This window comes from Erinaceus europaeus, chromosome 21 (genome assembly GCF_950295315.1).
Source record: "Erinaceus europaeus chromosome 21, mEriEur2.1, whole genome shotgun sequence".
Taxonomy (NCBI): Eukaryota; Metazoa; Chordata; class Mammalia; order Eulipotyphla; family Erinaceidae; genus Erinaceus; species Erinaceus europaeus.
This window is the reverse complement of record NC_080182.1, coordinates 10,457,827-10,482,468: the sequence shown is the minus strand read 5'-3', so window position 1 is coordinate 10,482,468 and position 24,642 is coordinate 10,457,827. Positions and strand designations below refer to the sequence as shown.

Below are 24,642 nucleotides of genomic sequence, written 5' to 3'. Positions count from 1 at the left end.
CTTTGAATAAATGCTTAGGAGTGATACCACCGGACCATAAGGTAAGTGCATTTTTATTCGATAAAAGACTTTCGATAAAGTCTTCCAAAGGGGCTGCACCAGTTTACTGTCCCATAATCAGTGTAATCAGAGCTCAGCTACTTCAGAGGGTCACTGTTTATCCTGCTAGATTTGTTGCGTATGGGACATTTCCTCACTAGATCTCCTGCAACAATTCATGACCTTTTTTGACCATATTCTTTTTTTTTTTTTTTTCAGCTTTCTTTCTTTCTTTCTTTCTTTCTTTCTTTCTTTCTTTCTTTCTTTCTTTCTTTCTTTATTTTTTATTTTTTTATTTAAGAAAGGATTAATTAACAAAACCATAGGGTAGGAGGGGTACAACTCCACACAATTCCCACCGCCCAGTCTCCATATCCCACCCCCTCCCCCGATAGCTTTCCCATTCTCTATCCCTCTGGGAGCATGGACCCAGGGTTTTGACCATATTCTATTTCTTTTTTTTTATAACCATTCTTTCTGGGAAACCTTGGTGTCTTAATGGAAGGGATATTTTTTAAAAAAGATTTTTATTTTGAACTAATTTTAGACTTGCAGAAAAATTCTTTTTAGACAAATATCTACTTCAAAGGGTATGTCAAACTTTTTTTTTGAACTACAGATAATGAAGCAACCACCAATTAAATTTGATCCCAAAATACTGCGTCTGCCAACATATGCAGGTAGGATTATAAAGGATATATATAATTTTATAGCTTAAAATTATGTATGTATAAACTTAACAGGAAAAGTACTGTTTGATTTATGAGTAGCTAAGTGTGACTTTCTTATCAACTGGCTATATACTTGGTCATGTTATGTGAATTATAGACTGTCTGTGAGCCATTCCTGCCAGCCTTCAGCCTTACTCATCTGAGTGGGGGTAGCTCCGTCTTCCTGTGGGTATGGGCAGGTGTTGTTTTCGACGGGTTATGTTGTTTTCACCGGGCTGGCTTCATGGGCAGGTAACAGATGACCAGGGGACTCATGGTTGAGCTGTAGGCAGTATCTCTTTATTCATGCAGGACGCAGCACAATCTAAGACGAGCTAAACTAAACTCAAGGTACAGTACTCTAAAACTCACAATGCTGTCTTTATATATACTTGCCAAGTAAGGTGGAAACAGGATGTGACATAGAGAGGGTGGAGAGAAAAGTGACTGGTGAAAATCAGGGTGTGACAAAGAAGGGATCAGGGTGTGACAGGAGGGGGGGTGGAGCAAAAACATATCATGAAACAGTGGGGATTGAACCAATGCCCTGGAGGGAGGTGCTTGTTAACAGCGGTTATGTAAATAGAATGAAGTGGTTATGTAAATAGAATAGTGTTAAGCAGGGGGGATTTAAACCAAATGAAACAGAAGGGGTCTCATGCATACCAACAATTCCCCCTTTCTTTTTAACTAATGGCCATTGTGGGGTGAACAGAAACGTATATCGTACAGGCGTTTTCAAAAGAACTGGCATAAGACATGGAAAACAAAATAGGCGAGCAGCAATAACCAATGTGATGTCAAGGGGAACGTTTCTTGCCTCAAAGGGCAAGGCCTAGCAGGTGAAAGGGCATTTCTTGCCTCTGGGAACGCTTCATGCCTCTGGGGGCATCTCTTGCCTCTTGGGGCGCTTCATGCCTCTGTGGGCATAACCTAATAAGGAGGGGGAGTTTTCTGCCTCTGGGGCAGAGCCTGCAGGCAAGGGGACATGGTCTATAAAGTCTCAAGGCAATTGGCTGAAGTTAGTCTTTGAGAAACACAGCAGCGTGTACCAGTAAGTCTGATGGAGGTGTCAGTCCAAAGTAGCTGACCACAGAAGAAAATGCCAGAGGATGAAACGCTGCACGTCTGTCTCTATGGGGAATGTCGGCCACCAGAATTCTGCTTTTCTGTAGAGAGTGATCTTTGGAGTCTGTGAATCTGTTTCTTCAGGACGTGCCAGGTCTCATCGTTGGTTTCCGGGGGCGATGTCAGAGAACCGGATCCAAATGGATTTCCAGGAATTCCATTTGAGTAGACGCTTTTTCATGTGAAGACTTTGACAGCTGAAATTCACTTACTTGTCAAACAAAACTTGTAGCAGATTAGAAGTTTACTATAATTGATAACTCCATTATAATTGGAAGTCCTTTCTAGTACGATTTTAAGGTTGTTTAAACAGTTTAAACTCAATAAAATGTGGAAAGGTAAACAGAAGAACCACGGTTAAAAGCCTCAGGCATGAGAATAATTAACATAATCATTGCACTATCTGCCCCACCCATAACTCATACAGTTTTCAGGATTAAACGTTTCAGATTCATGTCAAGACGTAAAAGAGAAATCAAAGGAGGGAAAAAACAACTTTTTGGATGGTTTCTGGATGTCTCTAGAAATCATGGCTGCGTCCAGCATTTTTTTTTAAGTCAATGTCAAACAAAAATTCAGTCATTCAAATCATTCTCTTATGAAACGCAACTTGAACCAGATTATCAAGATCTCACCATGTAGGATTAAGAGTCCCCGGAGGGCGTCCTAGTCCAGAAAGCTCCTCGAAATTCCATTTAGGGTGCTTCTGACTGTTCCTGCTGGATTGCTTCAGGCACCCATTTTTAAAAGCATCTTCCCATCGAAGAAAGAATCCAATCAGGAGAGTAGAACTAACCACGTGTCTCCATACTTGGGAACTGCCAGGGTACTTGAGAATGTTCTTCAAATTAGAGTAGTCCTTCTCCACGGGAAACATTCGAGAAGAAGTCCAGAAAGTTCCAGGGGAAATCCCCATGCATATCCCAAGGTCTACGATCACAGTCATAAAGAACCAAACTGTGGCCCGGAGCAAAATGTAGTCCTTTTCCTCAGGAAACATGGGAGAGGGAATCCAGAAAGTCCAAGGAGAAATCTCAGTGTATCTCCCAAGCTCTATGATCCCAGTCATAAGAAACCAAAGTTCCCGGTCAGGGAAACAAAGTTTGGCCCAGAGCAAAATGTTCCAGAGACAGAGTAACTGTCTCATGATGAAACAGTAGAGGCTTTGGCAAACCTCTTCATAAGTAGAAGAGAAGACCATAGTGCATACGTAGGCAAAGTCTTCACTTATCTGGGAGTTGCGCAGGTCTGGTCCCACGTTGTTGCGCCATATGTTGTTTTTGACAGGTTATGTTGTTTTCGCCGGGCTGGCTTCACGGGCAGGTAACAGATGACCAGGGACTCATGGTTGAGCTGTAGGCAGTATCTCTTTATTCATGCAGGACGCAGCACAATCTAAGACGAGCTAAGCTAAACTCAAGGTACAGTACTCTAAAACTCACAATGCTGTCTTTATATATACTTGCCAAGTAAGGTGGAAACAGGATGTGACATAGAGAGGGTGGAGAGAAAAGTGACTGGTGAAAATCAGGGTGTGACAAAGAAGGGATCAGGGTGTGACAAGGAGGGGGGGTGGAGCAAAAACATATCATGAAACAGTGGGGATTGAACCAATGCCCTGGAGGGAGGTGCTTGTTAACAGCGGTTATGTAAATAGAATGAAGTGGTTATGTAAATAGAATAGTGTTAAGCAGGGGGGATTTAAACCAAATGAAACAGGCATTCGCTTACGTGGGAGAGTTTTCCTACTGACTGGGCAAGTCCTTCTTTGCAAATTTCGGGTAGTTTCTGCTGTTTGTGGAGCTGTTGTGGGTCTAAAGGGTGGGGGACCACCCTGAAGAAGTGATATTCTATGTGGAGGAGTGGACAGTTAAGAACAGGCTCCAGCGGTTCATTTTTCTGGCAGTTGTGTGGGAATAAAGACACTTCCCGATTCTGGGGGAGTTCGGGGACCTAGGCAACTAGATAGAGCAACTAGATAGAGCAATGGAAAAACAGCCGATATCTCACAGCATATCACCTGTAATGCTTGAAGACTTCACTCAGCCATAGGCGGGTGGGCCGGCACAGGCTTGCGTGGGGCAGGGCATGGGAGAAATTTTCCAAAGACAGCTTGAACCTGGAGCTAGCAGTGGGCAGGTGGTAGTTACACAGCAGAGTACATAGACCAGGTCTTGGGAAGGTGGAGAAAGCTTCATCTGAAACCACAACTGTGTGGCCCACTCAGACTGTGACAATGGGCTTCCAGAGTCCAGAGTAAACACAGCCCAAGCACCTCGTCTGCCTCACCCAGGTAATACAGGTGACTGTCCCTCCCCATGACACATAAACAACACAGCCACAGCACCACCTGCTGGCTGAACTGCAGAAAGCATACTTATCCAAAGCGTGGGGGGAAAAAATAACAGCTTTTCTAACTAACAAAGATTGGAAAAAATGAGTTTGAGCTCAGAAAGCTTACTAAGAGGGCAATTCAAGACTCCAGCCATAGCATACAGGCACATAGTCTCGGAGATCATTTCACCAGTGAGCTACAAAATGCACAAAGGAAACTCAACAGAGCTATGAATGTGGTAGGTGCTTTATGGAGTTAAGGGGCCTAGTAAGTAGGATGAATCAGCTTGAGGAGAGGAGAGGATATCAGGGCTAGAAGATGAAACTACCACACACAAAACAACCAGCCAACCAACCAATAAAAAGCCCTCAGCATCCTCTGTGAGTCCAAAGCTCCCAGAGAGGAAAGAAAGGCTCATGAGCAGTGAAGCAAGTCTCTGTGAAACAGCAGGGTCAGTCAGCAGAAAGAAGGGGAAAGTTTGGGGTGCCTCAGGACGGCCTAGGTCATAGCACAAAACCGCCCACACCTGGGCAGTGTTCAAACCATACACAGTGGGGACTCGGGCTGTGGCGCAGCGGGTTAAACACACGTGGAGCAAAGCGCAGGGACTGGCATAAGGATCCCGGTTCGAGCCCCCGGCTCCCCAACTGCAGGGGAGTCACTTCACAAGTAGTGAAGCAGGTCTGCAGGTGTCTTGTCTTTCTCCCTCCCCCCTGTCTTCCCCTCCTCTCTCCATTTCTCTCTGCCTATCCAACAACGACATCAGTAACAACAATAACTACAGCAACAATAAAAAACAAGGGCAACAAAAGGGAATAAATAAATATTTAAAACAACAACAACAACAACAACAAAAATGCACATTCAGGAAGCTGAACCCAAGTTTCTGAATTCAGAATGGTCCACACTGTGTGTGACTTGATGCATCATAGTAAAACTATCCAAAAGTAAGGAAAAAATACTGCAAGCTCCCAGGGAAAGGAAGAATCTGACATATAGAAGTAAAACCATCAGGCTTTCATCAGTATTAATAGAATGAGTCCTTATGAAAACCTAGAGAGTGATTATCTTGAAATAACAATTTTTCCTTCCCCTCTTTATTTTGTAGTAACTTTTTTTTTGTTTTTTTGTTCCCAGAACACTATTGTGCTCTGGTTTATGGTATTTCAGGGAGTGAACCTGGGACTTTGGAGCCTCAGGCATGAGAGCCCGTTTGTAGAACCATTATGCTGTCTACCCTCCACCCTGCCCTCTTTATTTTACATTTTGAGTTATTTTAGGAAATTGTTATTCCACTTTACTTTTTTTATGATAAAACCAACTGAAGCTATGTTAATTTTAGATGACATCTCATTTTTCTGGTCTTTTTTCCCCTTAAGGTATTTGGACAACTGTTTCTTTCTAACGCTAAATTCATTCTCTCTCTCTCTCTCTCTTTGTGGGGATTGCTAGGGATATGAAATAGTAATATCATTGGGTCCTTTCAGCAGGTGCAAACTTGTTGACTTTTCCAACACTTTAAGGCTAGATTGATTTATTTCTACAAAGACTGCCTTTTCCATAACATAATTTGATTTAGCTCTGTATTCTGTTGTTTTCTTTCTGCAGGATAATTCCCCTTAGGCATGTACTTTACTTTTTAGACTGACCTAGTTGTGTTGCTAAGACTAGAACCAGGAGAGTATAGAGGGCCAATAAAGCCACACCTTTACCTTTGTTCTTAAGAGTCACACTGTGAATTTACACTTTGTCTTGAAAATCCATGTTTTATTTTTCTTGTAATTTTTCGCAACCCCTTTTCATATACCCATGTTTGCTGTTTGTTTCCTCTTCAGTGGATAAATTAGTGGTGCTCAAAGACCAAGACTGGAATGATTTTTTGCAGCAAGTATGCTCACAGATTGATTCCTCTGAGAAGAGCCTGGGAGCTTCCCGAGCCAAGCTCAATCTCCTGTGCTATTTGTGCGTGGTGGCTGGTCACAGTGAGGTGGCCACCAGGCTCCTCCACTCTCCCATGGTAGGTGGGGAGTTAAGGACTCCTTTCTGTAGAATCCTTGTAGAATGCCTGCAAATGCATGTTGAAATATTAACTTGATTTCACTGCAGTGAACAACAGTGATTTCTTAGGATTCTAGTTTCACCCTAGTGATCTTTTGTATAACCTCTGGGTCCAAGAATAGTTGACTAGACTGTGATTTTGAACATCTTTTGTAATATTTTACATATCTGAAAGCCTAACAGAGAGACCTTCACATCAGCTACTGGTGTGAGTTGCCCACGTGGGCTAGGGCCTTCTCCACTGGGTTGACTCAGTACACATTAAGGTTTCTGATCGGGCTCTGAAGGGAGCTACTGAGTCACTGAGACTTGTGTCCCTAGAAATGATCTCTTGCACTGTCTTGGCTTGCCAGTAAAGTTCAGGGAATTTTTCCGAGCTTTTGAAGTCGCTCTCAGAAAGGAGGTACAGTGGTATTGACACTTTCCTCAGCGGACCCTCTCTTGGGCACTGAGTTGCAAAACGCTTTGTCCACTTACATTCAGGTTATAGTACTTATTAAGGTTATTTGATTACCTGGTATTGTTGGTGGGCAAGCAGTGGACACATTTAGACAATGTAAGTGAGTAGGAGTAGCTGAACGTATTGTTCTTAATTTTTAGTATTCACATACTCAGTCCAGGCAACGTCTCCTTGGTGCGGGCCTGATACAGTCACATGTAGTTCTCTTTGTATGCTGTGGTTACTTCCTGTATCATTTCATGGATCAGATGTCCTTCGTTTTTTATTTCAGTTCCAGTTACTAATCCAGCATTTGCGAATCGCTCCAAACTGGGATATGTAAGTAGCATTTTATATTTAATCATGCACTACTTGATTATGTAATTATAGCACATGTGCTTGTCAAAAACAGATAGTGCTGAGTACTTACAATAAAATGTTCCTAAGTAATGATGAGTCTGGATCACAGGCAATTTCTGTAGGCATTCCAATTATGAATTTAAAAGAATTTCAAAACAGTCCTATCCTAATGGAAATAGAACTCTGGGATTACATAAACAATGCTTGCGAACTCTACTGTGAACTCTTGTGAGTATCATTTGGGAAATTCAAAGAATTTCCTGTGTTTTCATGCCTAAGGAGTTTTCTCTTGCCACTGTCTCTCCCTTGAATAGCAGCACACAGCTTCCTTATAATTTTTACTTAAATCTGTTGGAATTATCAGCTCCTGATAGCAGGGTGTATTCCTGCTTTTTGTGGAGGCAGCATAACATGATCAGAACACACTAGATCAAATGTGAAAGGTCCTGGGCTCTGTTTGCCAGAGGGACTTGGCCAGCCGATCCTTTCTTTCTTGAGTCTCAGTTTTCTGAGTGGGTGGTGGCTTATGTGGCGTGAAGAAATTGCAGACTTCAGATTCAGGCGGCCCTACGCATGGCTCACAGATGTGCTCCACAGGGAGGTAACTTCCACCACTGAGCCTCAGTTTCCTCATCTATAACATTGGGACACTGCATCCTCTTCAGAGATTTTTTTTTTTTTGTAAGTTAAACATCAAATGAGCGTAGGCGGTACTGGCACAGTGCCTGGTTCTTAGTAGCGCCTAGTGTTAGTTGGGGTATGGCAGATGTAGCTATCCCTGGAAGTTTGCTTATCTTGGGGCAGAGAGGTAGCTTACTCAGCAGAGCATACACCTTACCAAATGTGAGGCTTTGGATTTGAGCCCCTGGCACCACACGGGGACATCGCAGATAGCAGATAGTCAACTGGGGGAGCTTCACGGAGGTTGGAGTAGTGCTGAGTTTTCTCTTACCCCCTTCTCTCTTTCCCTCTCCCTAAAATAATGAAAAAACAAACATCTTCCTTGGGGAGGCCCTTCAGTGGTATCATTCATGTGCGGGGCTTTGGGTTCAAACCTTGGTGCAGTGTGTAGAAATCTCATTATTGTGGGAGAAGGAGTGAAAACATGAAGGGAAGGGACGTTGTGACGTGCATTAGTTGTAGGATAGTGATTATTCCATCCTGAAAAAAAATATGGAGAATATATATATATATATATATATATATATGTATACATACATACATACATATATTCTTCTGTAGCTTCTTTTGTTACTTTCCCAGGGTAAAATTTGACATTACAGAATGGAATTTGCAGGTCAGTTTTGAACATGTAAAACTTCAAGGAGGGGGCCTGGATGGTGGTGCACCTGGTTGAGTGCACACAAGCACCCGGGTTCGAGCCCCGGCCTCCACCTGCAGAGGGAAAGCTTTGCGAGCGGTGAAGCACTGTTGCAGGTGTCTCTGTCTTTGTCCCTCTTGCTCACCCTCTTCCCTCTCTATTTCTGGCTGTTTATTCAATAAATAAATAAAGATAATAAAACTTATTTAAAAAATACCCAAAACTTCAAGGAGGTTTACATTTTGTTTATAGGAAAGGAGCCAACCAAAGTATCATTTTAGCTAAAACTTACATCATATCCTTGAACTAACTTATCCATGATACCCCTGCTGACTTTTAAAACTAGACACAGTCCTTTCCAAGGATTGAATCATCATTTAAGGGAAATGATAGTTACGTAGACAGGTCATTTGCTCGGAACCTTCGACTATTTCTGCCCGGTCAAGTACCCCTTCATCTTGATGAGACTACATCTGTTGCAGGCCATATCTAAGCTTGATAACATATGATCTCCTTATCACTATTACTCACCGTAGAATAATCAGCTTTATGGTAATAACTATTAAAGTAGTTATGCTTATTTTTATTCTTTATTTTCGCCAAAAGGCTGAGAAGCGATAGGTATGTTTGTTTATTTATTTATTTTGGTGTGTTTAGTCAATAGAAAAACAGAATGACACAACTTAATTTTGTGAGTTTCTCGTCTTATAAACAATTACATAAACAAATATTTTCAAATGTTATTGTCTAAGATTCTTTTAAAACTATACTTTAAAACTATCAACTTAAAGTATACTTTTAAAAAAGTCTGTTGTGAAGCACAAGGACCAACGTAGGGATCCTGGTTCTAGCCCCTGGCTCCCCACCTGCAGGGGAGTCGCTTCACAGGCAGTGAAGCATATCTGCAGGTGTCTGTCTTTCTTTCCACCTCTCTGTCTTCCCCATCTCTCTCCATTTCTCTCTGTCCTATCCAACAATGACAACAATAATAATAACTACAATAACAATAAAACAAGGGCAACCAAATGGAATAAATAAATAAATATTTTAAAAAATTTCTGTTGTAAAAACCTGATCGTTACCTGGTTAAGTGCACACATTACAGTGCACCAGGACCCAGGTTCAAGCCTCCAGTCGCCAGCTGCAGGGCAAAAGCTTCAGGAGTGGAGAAACAAGGCTGCAGGTGTCTCCCTCCCTCTTTATCTCCTCCCCTCCCCCAATTTCTCTCTGGCTTCATATAGTAATAATAATAGCAACAACAACAACAACAATAATAGACCTGATAATTTGATTTACTCTCTTATTTCCTTTTGGGTAGTCTTACAATATTTTGAGCAATATATCGATAAGTAATTTTTGTGACGTAGTGACACGTGCAGCCCTGCTTCACCACTTGTGAAGCTCTCCCGCTGTGGGTGGGGACCTGGGGCTTGAACCTGAGTCCTTGTGCTCTGTAATGTGTGCTCAACCAGGTGTGCCACCACCCAGCCCCATAAAGATTTTTTTGATAGTAGTCACTTCTTATGTGTGAGAACATTGGTGTGCTAATAGAAAGACCTTTAGTCAAATTTCTCTGGACTCACAAATAAAAAAGGGTTATTGATATTTTCTTCTCCTTAGCTCCACCTTTCTATAATTTCATTTCCATTCTACTACTTAAGCACAACTTTAATAATTTTTAAAATATTTATTATTTCTTCTAATTAAAAAAAAAGAAAGTTACGGAGAGAAAGCTACAGAAAGAGAGAAAGACCAGAGCCCTCCCTCATCAGCTCTGGCTTCTGGTGATGCTCAGGATAGAACCAGGGACTTTAGAGCCTCAGGCATGAGAGTCTTGCAGAACCATTATATTGTCTCCCCAGACCTAAAACCCAACTAATTCAAGTCATCATTACAAATGACACTACACTGTGCATTGCTGTTCATGTCTCCAGTGTCATGTCTCCAGTATATAAGGGAGCACATATGCTAGCGCTGACTTTTATTTATTTACTTACATGCTTTTGTGAAGCCCAGGTCTTATACATATTATTTCAACGCTACAGGCCACTCTTGTCCTCCATCCAGATAGAAACAGGGAGTCAGAGACACCACAGCCTTAGAATTTCTTTCAGTGTCCTGATACCTTGCGTACAGAGCTAGTTGCTTTTTACCTTGCAATAATGATCATAATGGATGACTGAACTGACGAAGGCTGTTCAAGTTGGTCCCTGACCTCCTCCTCATAGTTTATTTTCTCTGTCTTGCAGACGGGCCAAGGTTGCACGTGTGATTGGTTTGCTGGCTTCCCACACAACTGAGCTCCAGGAAAACGCACCTGTGATTGAGGTAACTTCTTTTAGTGACTGAAATGTTCTGAGAGACAAAATAGGTGACCGTCAAAGTGCCTCAGCAGATGGAGTGCAGGACTTGCCTGCCCCCATGCACGGTGGTGTGGACATGAGTTTAACTACTGGCACCGCATGGGGAGCGGTGCTCTGGCTTCGTTCTCTTAAAAAAGTAAGTAAATTAATAATAAAAATGCAGGATCTGAGACACAGTTACTGGGTAGGACTTGTGTTTTGCTATCTGTTTGGCCCAGGTTCAAGTCCAGGCACCTTAGGGGAATGCCATGGCACTGGGGGAAGCTTTGGGGCCCTCCTGTCTCTCCATCTGAGTGAAAAACTCATCTGAGAGCAGTGAGATCACGCGTGTGAGATGCCCAGCTCTGCAAACAAATCGATACCATACCTAGACAAACAAAGCAGATTGCTTCTGGTTTTGTAGTCTAGGAAGTACATCTTTTCTTAACCTGCACTAAAGTTTTCTCTGGAACTGTGGCCTTTGTTATAAAGCAATAACTTTTAGGCTTAAGTATTGACAACATTCTGTTATTGATAGTGTGGTGGAGTTAAGTAGTGGCTCTTCCTCCTCATCATTATTTGAATTGTTTTTGGATAATCCATGTTTCATCCTGCTAGTGTTTTTTTTTTTTTAATATTTATTTTCTTTTTGTTGCTCGTTTTTTTTTTTCATTGTTGTTGTTATTATTGTTGATGTTGTTGTTGGATAAGACAGAGAGAAATGGAGAGAGGAGGGGAAGACAGAGAGGGGGAGAGAAACATAGACACCTGCAGACCTGCTTCACTGCCTGTGAAGTGACTTCCCAGCAGGTGGAGAGCGGGGACTCAAACCGGGATCCTTATGCCAGTCCTTGCGCTTTGCGCCATGTGTGCTTAACCCGCTGTGCTACTGCCCGACTACCATGCTAGTTTTTTTTTTTTTTTAGTCCACAAAGCATTTATTATGACTAATCTATTTTATAGCCATCTTCCCTATTTAAGAATTTAATTTTAATTATTTCTATCATAGATTCCAGTACTTAATGGATTTTCAAGTGATAATGCTTTTATGTTTGGATAAGTGAAATATTATTAAAATTTGACATGCCTTTGATTTTTAATGCAGCTACTAGAAAATTTTAAATTATCTGTGAGACTTAAATTATACTCCCCTGGGTAGCTCATGTCTAAGTTAGACGTAATGGAATTTGTAGGAAAGATCAAATAGGTAGAACAATAAAATAAGAAAAGGAAAAAAAGAAGAAAAAAAAAAAGAATTCACTTCAGGCGTAAGAAAGAAGCCAATCTTGAGATGAAATGTCTTGCCAAATGTCAAACAATGTATTGTAGAAAGATGCAGTTAGACCTACCTGTCTTGGCAAATTTATAATTTCAAAGGTAAAAATTGTACTTGTAACATTAAAGGCTGAAGGTGGAAATACTTGAGTGATTGCATGACAGTAACTTTATTTGCTTTGTCATAATTTAGTACTCATGAGCACAGATGGTGGTATCAGGAGCTGAGACTTAATCTGAATTTTACTAACATTTCTAAAAAAAAAAAATTGACTTAAGCAAGCACTAGGAGAAGCTGTCTAATAAAGTATGTGTTAAGACACTGTAAAAAGCAGTGGAGAGGACCAGGGACACAGCACGACTGCTTATGCTATAGACTCATGCCCGAGGCTCTGAGGTCCCAGGTTCAACTGCCGGTGTCACCATTAGCCAGAGCTGAGGAGTCCTTTGCTCAAAAAGGACAACAGTAACAACAACGAGACCAATCAATTAATTCTAATAATAATAGTAGCAACAAGATAAAAGTGTCTGTTCTGAGCAGCTGAGGAAATAACTGCTAGAACACAGACTTAACACAGTGTAGGAATAGATACTGTGTTAAGTCTAAATACTATCTATTGCACACCAAAGAGATGCATGATTTTGTTTTCCTGTGGGCTTATTATAAAGAATGTTGGCAGGTGGGAGTCGGGCGGTAGCGCAGCGGGTTAAGTGCATGTAGCACAAAGCGCAAGGTCCGGTCAGGATCCCGGTTCAAGCCCCTGGCTCCCCACCTGCAGGGGAGTCGCTTCACAGGTGGTGAAACAGGTCTGCAGGTGTCTCTCTGTCTCTCTTCCTCTCTACCTCCCCCTTCTCTCTCAATTTCTCTCTGTCTCTACCCAGTAACAAATAAAGTTAAAAAAAAATGTTGGCAGGTACACTGATTGCCGTATTAGAAGACAGCCTTCCATAACCAAGGATAACACAAATTCTAAGACTCAATGTGAAAAGTACCAGCTACTAGCAGATGATAACGGAAGCGGTGTGGGGAGTCTTGAGACTGGCCAAAATGAAGAAACCGCCTAGTCCTAACTCAGGGCGACAAGCATTGAGCAGAAGCTGTACTTGTCTGCTGCTGGTGGGCTGCTCTGTGGACAGAGAGACTCTTGAGAAGTGCGTGGTGGTCACTTCAAGGTGAACACATCTCTTCCCAGGAACCAGCACCCACCACCTTTAAAAAATTTTTTTTTTTATTTATAACAAGGAAACATTGACTAAACCATAGGATAAGAGGGGTACAACTCCATACAATTCCCACCACCAGAACTCTATATCCCATCCCCTCCCCTGATAGTTTTCCTATTCTTTAATCCCTCTGAGAGCATGGACCCAAGGTCATTGTAGGGTGCAGAAGGTGGAAGGTCTGGCTTCTGTAATTACTTCCCCGCTGAACATGGGCGTTGACAGGTTGGTCCATACTCCCAGCCGAATAAACAGTTTTTTTTTTTTTTTTTGCCTCCAGGGTTATTGGCTGGAGCTCACTCAGTGCCTGCACCATGAATCCACTGCTCCTGGAGGCCATTTTTTCCCTTTTTGTTGCCCTTGTTGTTGTAGCCTCATTGTGGTTTTTATTATTATTGTTATTGTTGATGCCATTCATTGTTGGATAGGACAAAGAGAAATGGGGAGAGGAGGGGAAGACAGAGAGGGGGAGAGAAAGACAGACACCTGCAGACCTGCTTCACCACCTGTGAAGCGACTCCCCTGCAGGTGGGGAGCCGGGGCTTGAACAGGGATCCTTATGCCTACCCTCGCGCTTTTTTGCCATGTGCAATAAACCCACTGCGCTACTGCCCAACCCTCCCCCCCAAATAAACAGTTTTCTAAAGATACACACATGGCCCTCAGACATACTAAGAGATGTTCCATCTCACTTATCATTAGAAAAATGCAGACTGATGCCCACCAACAGATGACTGGGAAATGAAATTATGAGATATATCCCATGGGATACTACTTTGCAATAATAATAAAAAAATATATTGTGTCCTTTGGGACAAAATGGATGGAAGTCGAGGTGATTATGCATGGTGAAATAAGTGAAGAGATGAAAGACTTCTAGCAGATGGTTTCACTTATATGGAACCTAGAGGGCTGAGTTACATCGAACTTGCAAGCAAACAGAACAAAACAACACAACAGGAGCAAACCATTTTTAAGACTTTGAGAACCATGGTGATTATCTTTGGGAAATGGGAGGGTGTGACGACAGAACTTTGGTGGTGAGTGTAGTATGGAACTATGAATGCACTGTAACCCAATATTAATTACAAATGAAAAAGGAAAAAAAAATTCTCAGCAGTTGACTGTTGTATCTGAAGTAGCCGCTAGAGGTCACTGAAACACTGGAAACAATTTTTAAAAAAAATATTTATATATTTTCCCTTTTGCTGCCCTTGTTGTGGTTATTGATGTCATTGTTGTTGGGTAGGACAGAGAGAAATGGAAAGAGGAGGGGAAGACAAAGAAGGGGAGAGAAAGATAGACACCTGCAGACCTGCTTCACCGCCTGTGAAGTGATGCCCAGACTCACTGGGTGCCTGAAACTCAGGTAGCGCTGAATCTCTGAATATTGTGTTTCTCTGCTACACAATACTTGAAGAAAGTCATTTACTTATTTTTTTGGTTAGAAGCACAGTAACTGGGAGGGAAACGGGAAGTAGAGAAAGACGCATGCACACGGTGTCACTGCCTCTGCAGCTGCCCCTCTCAGGTGGGCTCTGGGGGCTTCAGCCCAACCTCTTGTGAACTGGAATGTGTGCACTCAACCCCCCACATACATGTTTGATACAGTTTAACTTATATGTTAGGCACAGTGAGAGAATAACTGGAGCCATTTAATCAAATCAGGAAATTACAGTTATTTACTGTAATCAAAGTTGTCAATGTGTTCTCAGTATGTGTCTAAATACATAAAAATTAACTATTATATGTAGTATATTTTAGACCATTGTTAATTATGGGTAACTGACTGGAATGTCAAAATTTTGGAAAAGGGAGTCGGGCCGTAGCGCAGCGGGTTAAGCGCAAGTGGCGCAGGGCTCAAAGACTGGCATAAGGATCTGGGTTCGAGCCCCCGGCTCCCCACCTGCAGGGGGAGTCGCTTCACAAGCAGTGAAGCAGGTCTGCAGGTGTCTCTCTCTCCCCCTCTCTGTCTTCCCCTCCTCTCTCCATTTCTCTCTGTCCTATCCAACAACGACGACATCAATAACAACAACAGTAAAACAACAAGGGCAACAAAAGGGAATAAATAAATAAATATTCAAAAAATTTTTTGGAAAAAAGGAAACTCTTAGACACTTAATGACTTTTTAAGTGTATGTTAGAGATTGAGAGCTCAGGGAATAAAAAGTTACTTTATGCTTTCTTTTAAATAAAATCTTGTAATGCTGCTTTTATTATTTATTTTTTAAAATAATGTGTTTGTGTATTTATCATTGCCTGAGCTTCACTGCTCTGAGATGACATTTTTTTTCACACAGATACAGACAGACAGAGGGAGGTAGGAACAACTTCCTGCAGTGCAGTGGAGGGTGGTCTTGAACTTGGGTCCTGCGTCTGACAAGCAAACACACTGTCCAAGTAAGGTGTTTTACTAGTCCAGATTTATTTATGAAAGAGAGAGAAGAAGAGGGAGCCAAAAATTAAACCAGGGGCCAGGCAGTGGTGCACCTGGTTAAGTGCACATATTACAGTGCACAAGGCCCCAGGTTCAAGCCCTTGGTCCCCACCTGCAGGGGGAAATCTAAATCTTTGTGAGTGGTGAAGCAGTGTTTCAGTTCCTTCTCCCTCTCCCTCTCCCTCTCCCTCTCCCTCTCCCTCTCCCTCTCCCTCTCCCTCTCCCTCTCCCTCTCCCTCTCCCTCTCCCTCACCCTCACCCTCACCCTCACCCTCACCCCTTTCCCTCTCAATTTCTGGCTGTCTCTATCCAATAAATAAATTAATAAAGGTTTATTTTTCTTTTTGCCTCCAGGGTTATTGCTGGGGCTCAGTGCCTGCACCATGAATCCACTGCTCCTGGAGGCCATTTTTTCCCCTTTAGTTGCCCTTCTTGTAGCCTTGTTGTGATTATTGTTGTTGATGTCATTCGTTGTTGGATAGGACAGAGAGAAGCGAAGAGAGGAGGGGAAGACAGAGGGGGAGAGAAAGAGACACCTGCAGACCTGCTTCACTGCTTGTGAAGCGACTCCCCTGCAGGTGGGGAGCCGGGGGCTCGAACCAAGATCCTTCTGCCGGTCCTTGAGCTTTACGCCACGTGTGCTTATGTGCTTAACCCGTTGCACTACCGCCCAGTCCCCTAAGAAAGAACATAAAAAAAAAAGGAAGCAGGAAGAACTTCTAGTGAAGTCAGTGAACTGTGTTTCTGTGAATGCTTTTCTTTTTAACACTTCCATTTGAGAAGGACATGCTTGTTGATGACGATTTGTGAAAATGGTACTGTTGCTTTCCTAAAAAAAAAAGAAAGAAATAACAAACCACTCTCCACTTTGTTCCAGCTTTCATAGTTATGAAATGACCCACAGAATGCCCCATACCCCTCTGCTCGGTCCGTGCGTTCGATCTCTCAGAGGTCTTTGATGTGGGATGGCAGGATGACATCTTTCACACCAGACACGGTGTGTGACCTCTGTGTTTGCCTGTAGCCCCAGCTGAGGCGACTGTCACTTACAGGCCTCTCTGCATTGCCAGCTGTAGTGAGCTTGCCCATGTATCTCCCTGCTAAACAAACCTTTCTCCTTCCCCTCCTCCTCCTCCTCCTCCTCCTTCTTTTTCTTCATCTTCTTCTCCTTCTTCTCTTTCTTGTTCTTCTTCCTCCTCTCCTCCTCCTCCTCTTTCTGGGCAGCATGAGAGCTGAATTTTGTTGCTAGTGATAAAGCAAGGGTTGACTAATACTCGTGTCTTTATGTGGACCAGAGTGAGACCTTGTGCATTTGTTCTATTAAGCTGTGACACTGAAGTCCATGCCATTTTGGGGAGCTGCCTTTGAAAAACTGTCTTTGAATCACTTCTGCATACAAATTCAAGATCTCACATCAAAGAGTTCTTAAAAGGCATGCTTCCTAATTCCTTATAATGATTGAAGTCATTTAATGTCTTACCTGGAGTCTTGTAGAACAATGTATTTTAGCTTCTGTGTTTCCTGCTCTGACTAATTTTTCGGCTCATTTTACCTGGGCTCTGAATGCACCGTTGTCATAATATATTTTAGAGCAGCGTAGTGAAATTTATATATTTAAATGTGATATAATTTAGTAATCCTTGGGATCCCAGCTAAGCATCACATTTAATTTTCTATTAGATGAAGGTAACATGGAAAGATAATTGAGGGTGGAAAGAATTGCAGAAAACATAACTAATCAGAGCTGATCCCTGACGCAGAAAAATTGCAATTTCAAATAAGCTTCCTTTGTATTTCTACTGTTGGAGGAGTATTGAAGAGACAGCTGTTAATATATAAACAGGTACATAATACTAGTTATATATAGCAAGCTTATTTCATAATATTTATGAAGTTATATATATTTTTTTTCCCCAGAGGGGTGAAACCTCTGGTTTCTGGTGAGACTGGGATTTGAGCCTGAAACTGCTGCCTCAAGTTTAAGGGCCCTTGTGCAGAGCCACTACATTAGGTCAGCACTCTTGAAGATATATATATATGTATTTGCCTCCAGGGTTATTGCTGGGGCTTGGTGCCTGCAGTATGAATCCACTGCTCCTGGCAGCCATCTTTTCCATTGTTGTTTTTGTTGCTGTTGCTGTTATTGTTGTTGGATAGGACAGAGAGAAATAGAGAGAGGAGGGGAAGTGATGGGGAAGACACCTGCAGACCTGCTTCACCACTTGCAAAGTGACCCCCTGCAGATGGGGAGCCCAGGGCTTGAACCCAGAATCCTTGCACTTTGCATTATGTGTGTCTAACCTGATGTGCTACTGTCTGGCCCCCGAAGTTATTTCTTTATGCCTTAATTTTAAAATCATTACAGTATTTACATGACTCAGCTGTAATAAATGGGAATGGTAGTGACTTGGCTTATTATTTATTTATTTATTATTTATTTTTTAATTTATTTGTAAAAAGGAAACATTGACAAGACCATAGGATCAGAGGGGTACAACTCCACACAGTTCCCACCACCAGAACTCCGTATCCCATCCCCTCTCCCGATAGCTTTCCTATTCTTTATCCCTCTGAGAGTATGAACCCAGGGTCAACATTTATGTAGTGGCCATAGTTGCGTTCTGACTGTTTCCAAATAAAAACATCATTTAGCTCTCAATAAATAAATAAATCGGTCAATCAGGGGCCAGGCGGTGACAAACCTGATTAAGTGCACATATTACAATGCACAGAGACTCAGGTTCAAGTCCTTAGTCTCCACCTGCAGGGAGGGGTGAAGCAAGGCTGCAGGTGTCTCTCTGTCTCTGTTCCTCTCTCCACTTTCCCTCTCAATTTCTGTCTGTTTCTATCCAATAATAAATAAAAATGTTTCAGAACGAAAGGTCTCAGCCACACCCAGACCAAACAGATGATTCGACGCAGACAGAAGGGAATGCACCACAGGGTAGGGACAGTTCTTCAAGAGCGTGCCTGATTGCTCCCCTTTGCTGGGAATGGCCTCTCCTACCTCTCGGCCAGGGCTCAGCGTGTGGCTACCGGAGGACAGTAGTGAAAAGTGTAAGAAGGCATGCATCTAGCTGCTAAGAGTTCTGTCTGCAGTACCTACAAAGAAGTGTGTGTGTGTGTGTGTGTGTCCGTCCTTGTTATAATGGACGATGTTACTGTGGTTGCCGTGTGTGTGTGTGTGTGTGTGTCTGTCTGTCTGTCCTTGTTATAATGGACTATGTTACTGTGGTTGCCGTGTGTGTGTGTGTGTGTGTGTGTGTGTGTGTGTCTGTCCTTGTTATAATGGACGATGTTACTGTGGTTGCCATGGGAGGCAGCCTCCAGGCTGAGGACTTTGCAGAGCTCAGTGTTTGCCCTGCCCATTCTCAGTCATGGCCTCACAGTTGTCTTTGGTGAACATTGGTGCTTGAAGTGGAATTCTGAGGTTAATTCTCTGCTAAATGAATCCACTGGCAGTAGTGATTCCAATGATTTCTTTTTCTTAAAAAAAAAAAAGGACTAAGTGGTTGGGAAAAGAGTAATGCCTAAGGCTTAAGACCTGACTTCTCTCTCAACGTAAAGCTCTTTTCCCTTAATTGGAAATAAATAGAAATAAGTATGTAAAACCGGTTGACCAAAACTGATCCAGGGGCCGAGTGGTGGCGCACCTGGTTGAGCGCATGTATTACAATGTGCAAGGACCCGGGTTCGAGCCCCCAGTCCCTACCTGCAGGGGGAAGCTTTATGAGTGGTGAAGCAGTGCTGCAGGTGTCTCTCTCTCTTCCTCTCTATCAACCCCCCTCTTGATTTCTGGCTGTCTCTATCCAATAAATAAAGATAATAAAAAACTGGAAAAAAAACTGATCCAGATTAAAATGGTAAGATTAGGAAATAATGAAGGCTGAAAAGGCTGCTACTTAAAATGAAGCCCAACTTCTTCACTGGCCTAAGTGTAATGGGATTGTCATTTCTCTAGTTGTTAGTAAGCAAGGAAGGGTGAACCCAGCTACGGGGGGGTGGGGTGGGGGTGGTTGCTGTCATTTCTGTTATTAATTGCTTTCAGAAGCCAATAAAGGGAAAATCTTTAAAGTGAAGCTTCTCAAAGGAATTATATCAGTCACTGTTCCTAACAGATGGTGCTAATTGGGCTAGCTCATGCTCGCTTATTTACAAAAGGCTGATGATTCACAGTTTCCCAGGGTCAGTACTAGTGGAGTTGTTCTTACCTCTTGATGCAAAGAGAAGAACAGGAGTTGGGAAGAGGTGTGGCTCCTGGAGCCCAGAAGCAGTGGCTCGGAGGAGGCTGTCAGGGGTGATAGCATGGGTGAGGAGTTGACACGGGGCGGGGGACCAGGATGGCTTATCATACGTGGGATGGACATGTCTCCCTGTGAGCAATTGCTGTTGTCTTCATGACCAGAGGATTCCAGGGTGCTCTGTGCCTGCCACTGGGACAGAGTCTCACAACCTCCTCCTTGTCTCCGGTCCGCTTTTCATATGCGGGCTCACTGAGCAGGCTCAGGGTGATGGCGGAAGATATTCTCAGCACCCGCAGGGCGACTCTGCTCTTCAGGCGGGCTGCTGCTGCCCTCTGGTGGACATGCATCTTTGTACAGTTTCCAAAGCCAAGAGCTCCATTTACAATGCTTTCTTCTCCACTCAGGCTCTAGTTTTTGTTTTGCCTTTTTTTTTTTTTTTTTTTTTTTGCCTCCAGGGTTATCACTGGGGCTTGGTGCTTGCTTTATGAATCCACTGTTCCTGGAGGCCATTTCTTCCCATTGTTGCCTTTGTTGTTGTTGTTGTTGTTATTGTTACTGCTAGATAGGACAGGGAAATTGAGAGAGGTGGGGAGACGGGGAGAGAAAGACATCTGCAGACCTGCTTCACTGCCTGTGAAGGGAACCCCCTGCAGATGGGGAGCCGGGGACTCGAACTGGGATCCTTATTTCGATCCTTGCACTTCGTACCATGTGCACTTAACAGGCTGCACCACTGCCTGGCCCCCTGCTTAAAAAAAAAATAATATGGGAGTCAGGTGGTAGCACAGCGGGTTAAGCGCAGGTGGCGCAAAGCGCAAGGACCGGCATAAGGATCCTGGTTTGAGCCCCCGGCTCCCCACCTGCAGGGGAGTCGCTTCACAGGCGGTGAAGCAGGTCTGCAGGTGTCTATCTTTCTCTCCCCCTCTCTGTCTTCCCCTCCTCTCTCCATTTCTCTGTCCTAACAACGAGGACATCAATAACAACAACAATAACTACATCAACAATAGAAAAAAAAGACAATGAGGGCAACAAAAGGGAAAATAAATAAAAGATATATAAAAAAATACAGCTTTGTTTTTTCAGGTTCTTGACCTGTGAGCCTCTGAGGTGACAAGAGCTCCAGCCCCTTGTCCATCTCTGCTTAGTAAATAAAGGTCACCCAGAGTTGTGCCCACTGGGAGGATTTCATCTCATTATCGTCTCAGTGGGCTAGTGATGAAGTTGTTTTTCCGTTTGTGCTGACTTACTATGCAGAAGCATACGTGATCTGAGTCTCTCCTTTTTCATCCTGAGAGAAAGCCCTTGCTTAGGAAGTCAGAGGTGCAGCAGAAGCCAGGGAATGGCAGCTGGACAATGGTTGCAGGGACAGAGCTTAACAAAATGTTAAGCTTTGGGGGTACAATTTCAGCATCAGATGCAGTAAGTGAGAGTCACCACACCCTCCCCCAGAGTCCTGTGTCCACACCCCCGCGCCCCCCACCATAATGCTCAAAGTCTATGAGACCGTTGGGGACTCGAGGTGAAGTCACAGGGCCTAGAGGGTGGAGGATGCACTGTCATGGGGAGGTGAGAAAAAGTCAGCACCTAAGGCTGGTGGGCGGGGAGCAAGTTTATTTGACTTCAGTCAAAGGAGACACGGAGTGGACACGTCAGGAAGGGACATTCAGCCACTGACAGTGTGTCGGAATCAGAGTTGTTTGGGAACAAACACTGAGAGGAAACAGAATGATCAAGAAGAATGGGGTCCAAATGCTTCACCCCGGAGAATGGTGGCACATTTGGAACAAACTGGGGCCAGCGTGAGGGAACAAAGATGGGGAAACATTTCTGTTTGGAGTCGTCAGTAGTCCTGTGATTGGCCAGTTCACATTTACAAGGTGCCCTGTGATTTGCTGAGGTAAAGGCTTGGCGTAGCTCTGTCAGGGCAGTCACACTGGGTCGCAGGGGAAATGCTCTGAAGGAGCAAGTCCCCTAAGTGGATTCAATTAGGAATCCCTCATATAGAAAGCTAGGTGATTTTAGAGATTAAAGGCAACTTGTAGAGAATAAGATAGTAGTGGAATTTCCCCCTTTGTATCCCAAAACCAGAACAGCAAGGTTTTATGGTCAAAGATATGTTGAAACTTCCTTTTGTTATCACTAACCATTCTCTCTGCTTCTGTAAAAAAAACAAAACAAAAATGCTGGCTTCCTGACGGCATGTAGCCGTAGCCATAGCTCCCCGGCACCACAAATGATTTTTGGGAATGTTTGCTTTAAAGATAGCTATGGAGGGAGTCGGGCGGTAGCATAGCGGTTAGGCGCAGGTGGCGCAAAGCACAAGGACTGGCGGAAGGATCCCGGTTCAAGCCCTTGGCTCCCCACTTGCAGGGAAGTCACTTCACAAGTGATGAAGCAGGTCTGCAGGTGTCTATCTTTCTCTCCCCCTCCCTGTCTTCCCTTCCTCTCTCCATTTCTCTCTGTCCTATCCAACAATGATGACATCAATAACAACAATAATAACTACAACAATAAAACAACAAGGGCAACAAAAAGGGAAAATGAATAAATATTTGTTAAAAAGATAGCTATGGAAATATCATGTAGCCCCCTAGAAAACCCCCACTCCTAGACCCTTTAAAGGGAGGCGAGTTCCAGACCTCGAGATCTCAGCGCAGTGGGGCCATATTGGAACGCCGGCCTGGGATCTCCCAGCTGGCATTTGTCTGTTGTCTTTGTCTGTGTTAAGTTTGTGTACTGGCCTTATTCTCACTCTTTCAAACTTAAGAATAAAGCCCTTATGCTTCACTTACATACGGGAGTCGTGTCAGTTTGTGTGGGTTCGAATCAGAAGTGCTGTTTCAATGCAGGCCTTTGGTCAAGGTCGCCACCCAGACTGCAGTCAGTCACTTATTAATTTCATGCTATAGTATCGATTCCCTCCCCCCAAGTTCAGTTTGTCACCTGTATTGCACATATGCGGGAATGAGGTAGCACCTCACACTAAGTAAAAGGTGAAACACAGCTAGCAGGTGGGTTCATTCATGCGTAGAACACAGGAGCTGCTTTTTCTAGCGGAGAATCTTTGTTTGCGGCAGCGAGAGTAAGGCTTTATCCACAGTCCAAGGAGTGTGGGCCTTCTAAGGCCTTGCCGCCTCCTCCGCATGAGAGCCCTCCCACAGTCAGTTCCATTGGCATTTGATCTGTTGGTGTTTAGGACCCCGCTGGAAGGGTAGCGTAGACTTCAGCCTAGGTTTGCTACCTGACTTTCCTGGGACCCTCCTCCTCCACCTCTGCCCCCTCCTCGTCCTTTCTGTTTGCTTCATCACGATCATGTTCGCTCTACTGGTCACAGGTGACAGTGAAGCGAGTCTAACAGAACCCCATTACTGCTCTGGAGATCTTTTTTGCTCGATGCAGCAGTAGAATTAGCTTCTATATCTGCCATCTCTTCCTTCTCGTCTTCCTACTTTGTGTTTGCTTTTCATTTTTTTAGATAGTGACAGAGATTCAGAGAGAAGACAGTGAAGGAGACCACAGCACCAAAGCTCCTTTCCTTCACGCGGTGGCCAGGCTCAACCCTGGCTCACGTCCATGACGAAGCAGCACACTATTGAGCGAGCTGTTCCATGGGTTGGACCCTTCTTAAACTGACCGCCTTACCGGGGCCATGCAGCAATGCAGCAGGTTTGAACTCGGGGCTCCCCAGCTGTGGGGGGGGGGGTGTCGTCGCTTCACGAGCTGTGAGGCAGGTCTGCAGGTGTCCATCTTTCTCTCCCCCTCTCTGTCCTCTCGTCCTCTCAATTTCTCTCTGTCCTACCCAACAACTACAGTGGCAACAATAACAACAACAACGATAAACAACAAGGGCAACAAAAGGGAAAAAAGTGGCCTCCACGAGCAGTGGATTCAGAGTACAGGCACTGAGCCCCATAAATAACCCTGGAGGCAAAAAAAATAGACCGCCTTACCTATAATCAGTAAATATTTGGAGTCACCCCAACACAGAGGCTCATTTTATCTGCCTCTTTTGTCGTGGTAGACAGTGCAAGATGCAGCAATTTCTGATCAATGTTAGGGAGAATAATCTCCCATACTCAAGGCTGCTGTACTCCCAGAAAATTCTCTTCTCTGATAAGTTCTGATCTCTAGCGGAAGATTTCCTGCACTGTGGCATACAAATCAAGATATTATTCACTGGGCTCAGCATAACGTTATCTGTATCATCACTGTAATCAGCGTGATGGCCTCCAATGGTCAGGTAATCAAACTCTTTCTGGACAGAGTAGGGAAATTGTGAGGATATGGTTGAGCTTGGTGTGGGAACTCCCATTGAAAAGTGGGTGCCTGGTTGGCACAACCCTTTCCTATTAGTCTCTCTCTACCTGAGATCGAGCATGGAGGTAAGCAACCACCAGGAAATGTCTTCTCTGTTAGTCTCCCTGCCTCACGAGAGTCTGCATACAGCCCATTTCCTTGTTCCCAAACCAGTTGGTTCATTTACTCAGAGGTTAATAGAAGTCCATCTTCTCTGATCACATATGGCCTATATGTCATTGTTCTGCTCCGTCAAACAGTAACTGGGATCATTCTCCTTACTCCTCCACCCCCTCCGGTCCTTTTAATCTTACATGATCCATCTTCTCCCTTAAGGCTTCTCTCTGTCTGCTGGTTATTGATAACCCTACTTTCCCCATTCCTTTGATCAACTAAACCCCTTGCTCAACATTTACTAGGAGTGCTCTGACCTTTTC

The 24,642-nt window shown here is 43.6% G+C and overlaps 1 protein-coding gene across 5 annotated transcripts in view; it reads left to right on the top strand.

The window, feature by feature from the left end:
- Nucleotides 1–24,642, top strand: part of ULK4 (unc-51 like kinase 4) — a 511,677-nt gene that overhangs the window by 31,919 nt on the left and 455,116 nt on the right. For all 5 annotated transcript variants that reach the window (XM_060180360.1, XM_007517784.3, XM_060180362.1 and 2 more), the window contains 4 exons: nucleotides 659–719; nucleotides 6,048–6,229; nucleotides 7,002–7,048; nucleotides 10,640–10,718. In XM_060180360.1, the coding sequence (XP_060036343.1) occupies nucleotides 659–719; nucleotides 6,048–6,229; nucleotides 7,002–7,048; nucleotides 10,640–10,718 (369 nt within the window). The remainder of the gene's footprint in view (nucleotides 1–658; nucleotides 720–6,047; nucleotides 6,230–7,001; nucleotides 7,049–10,639; nucleotides 10,719–24,642) is intronic.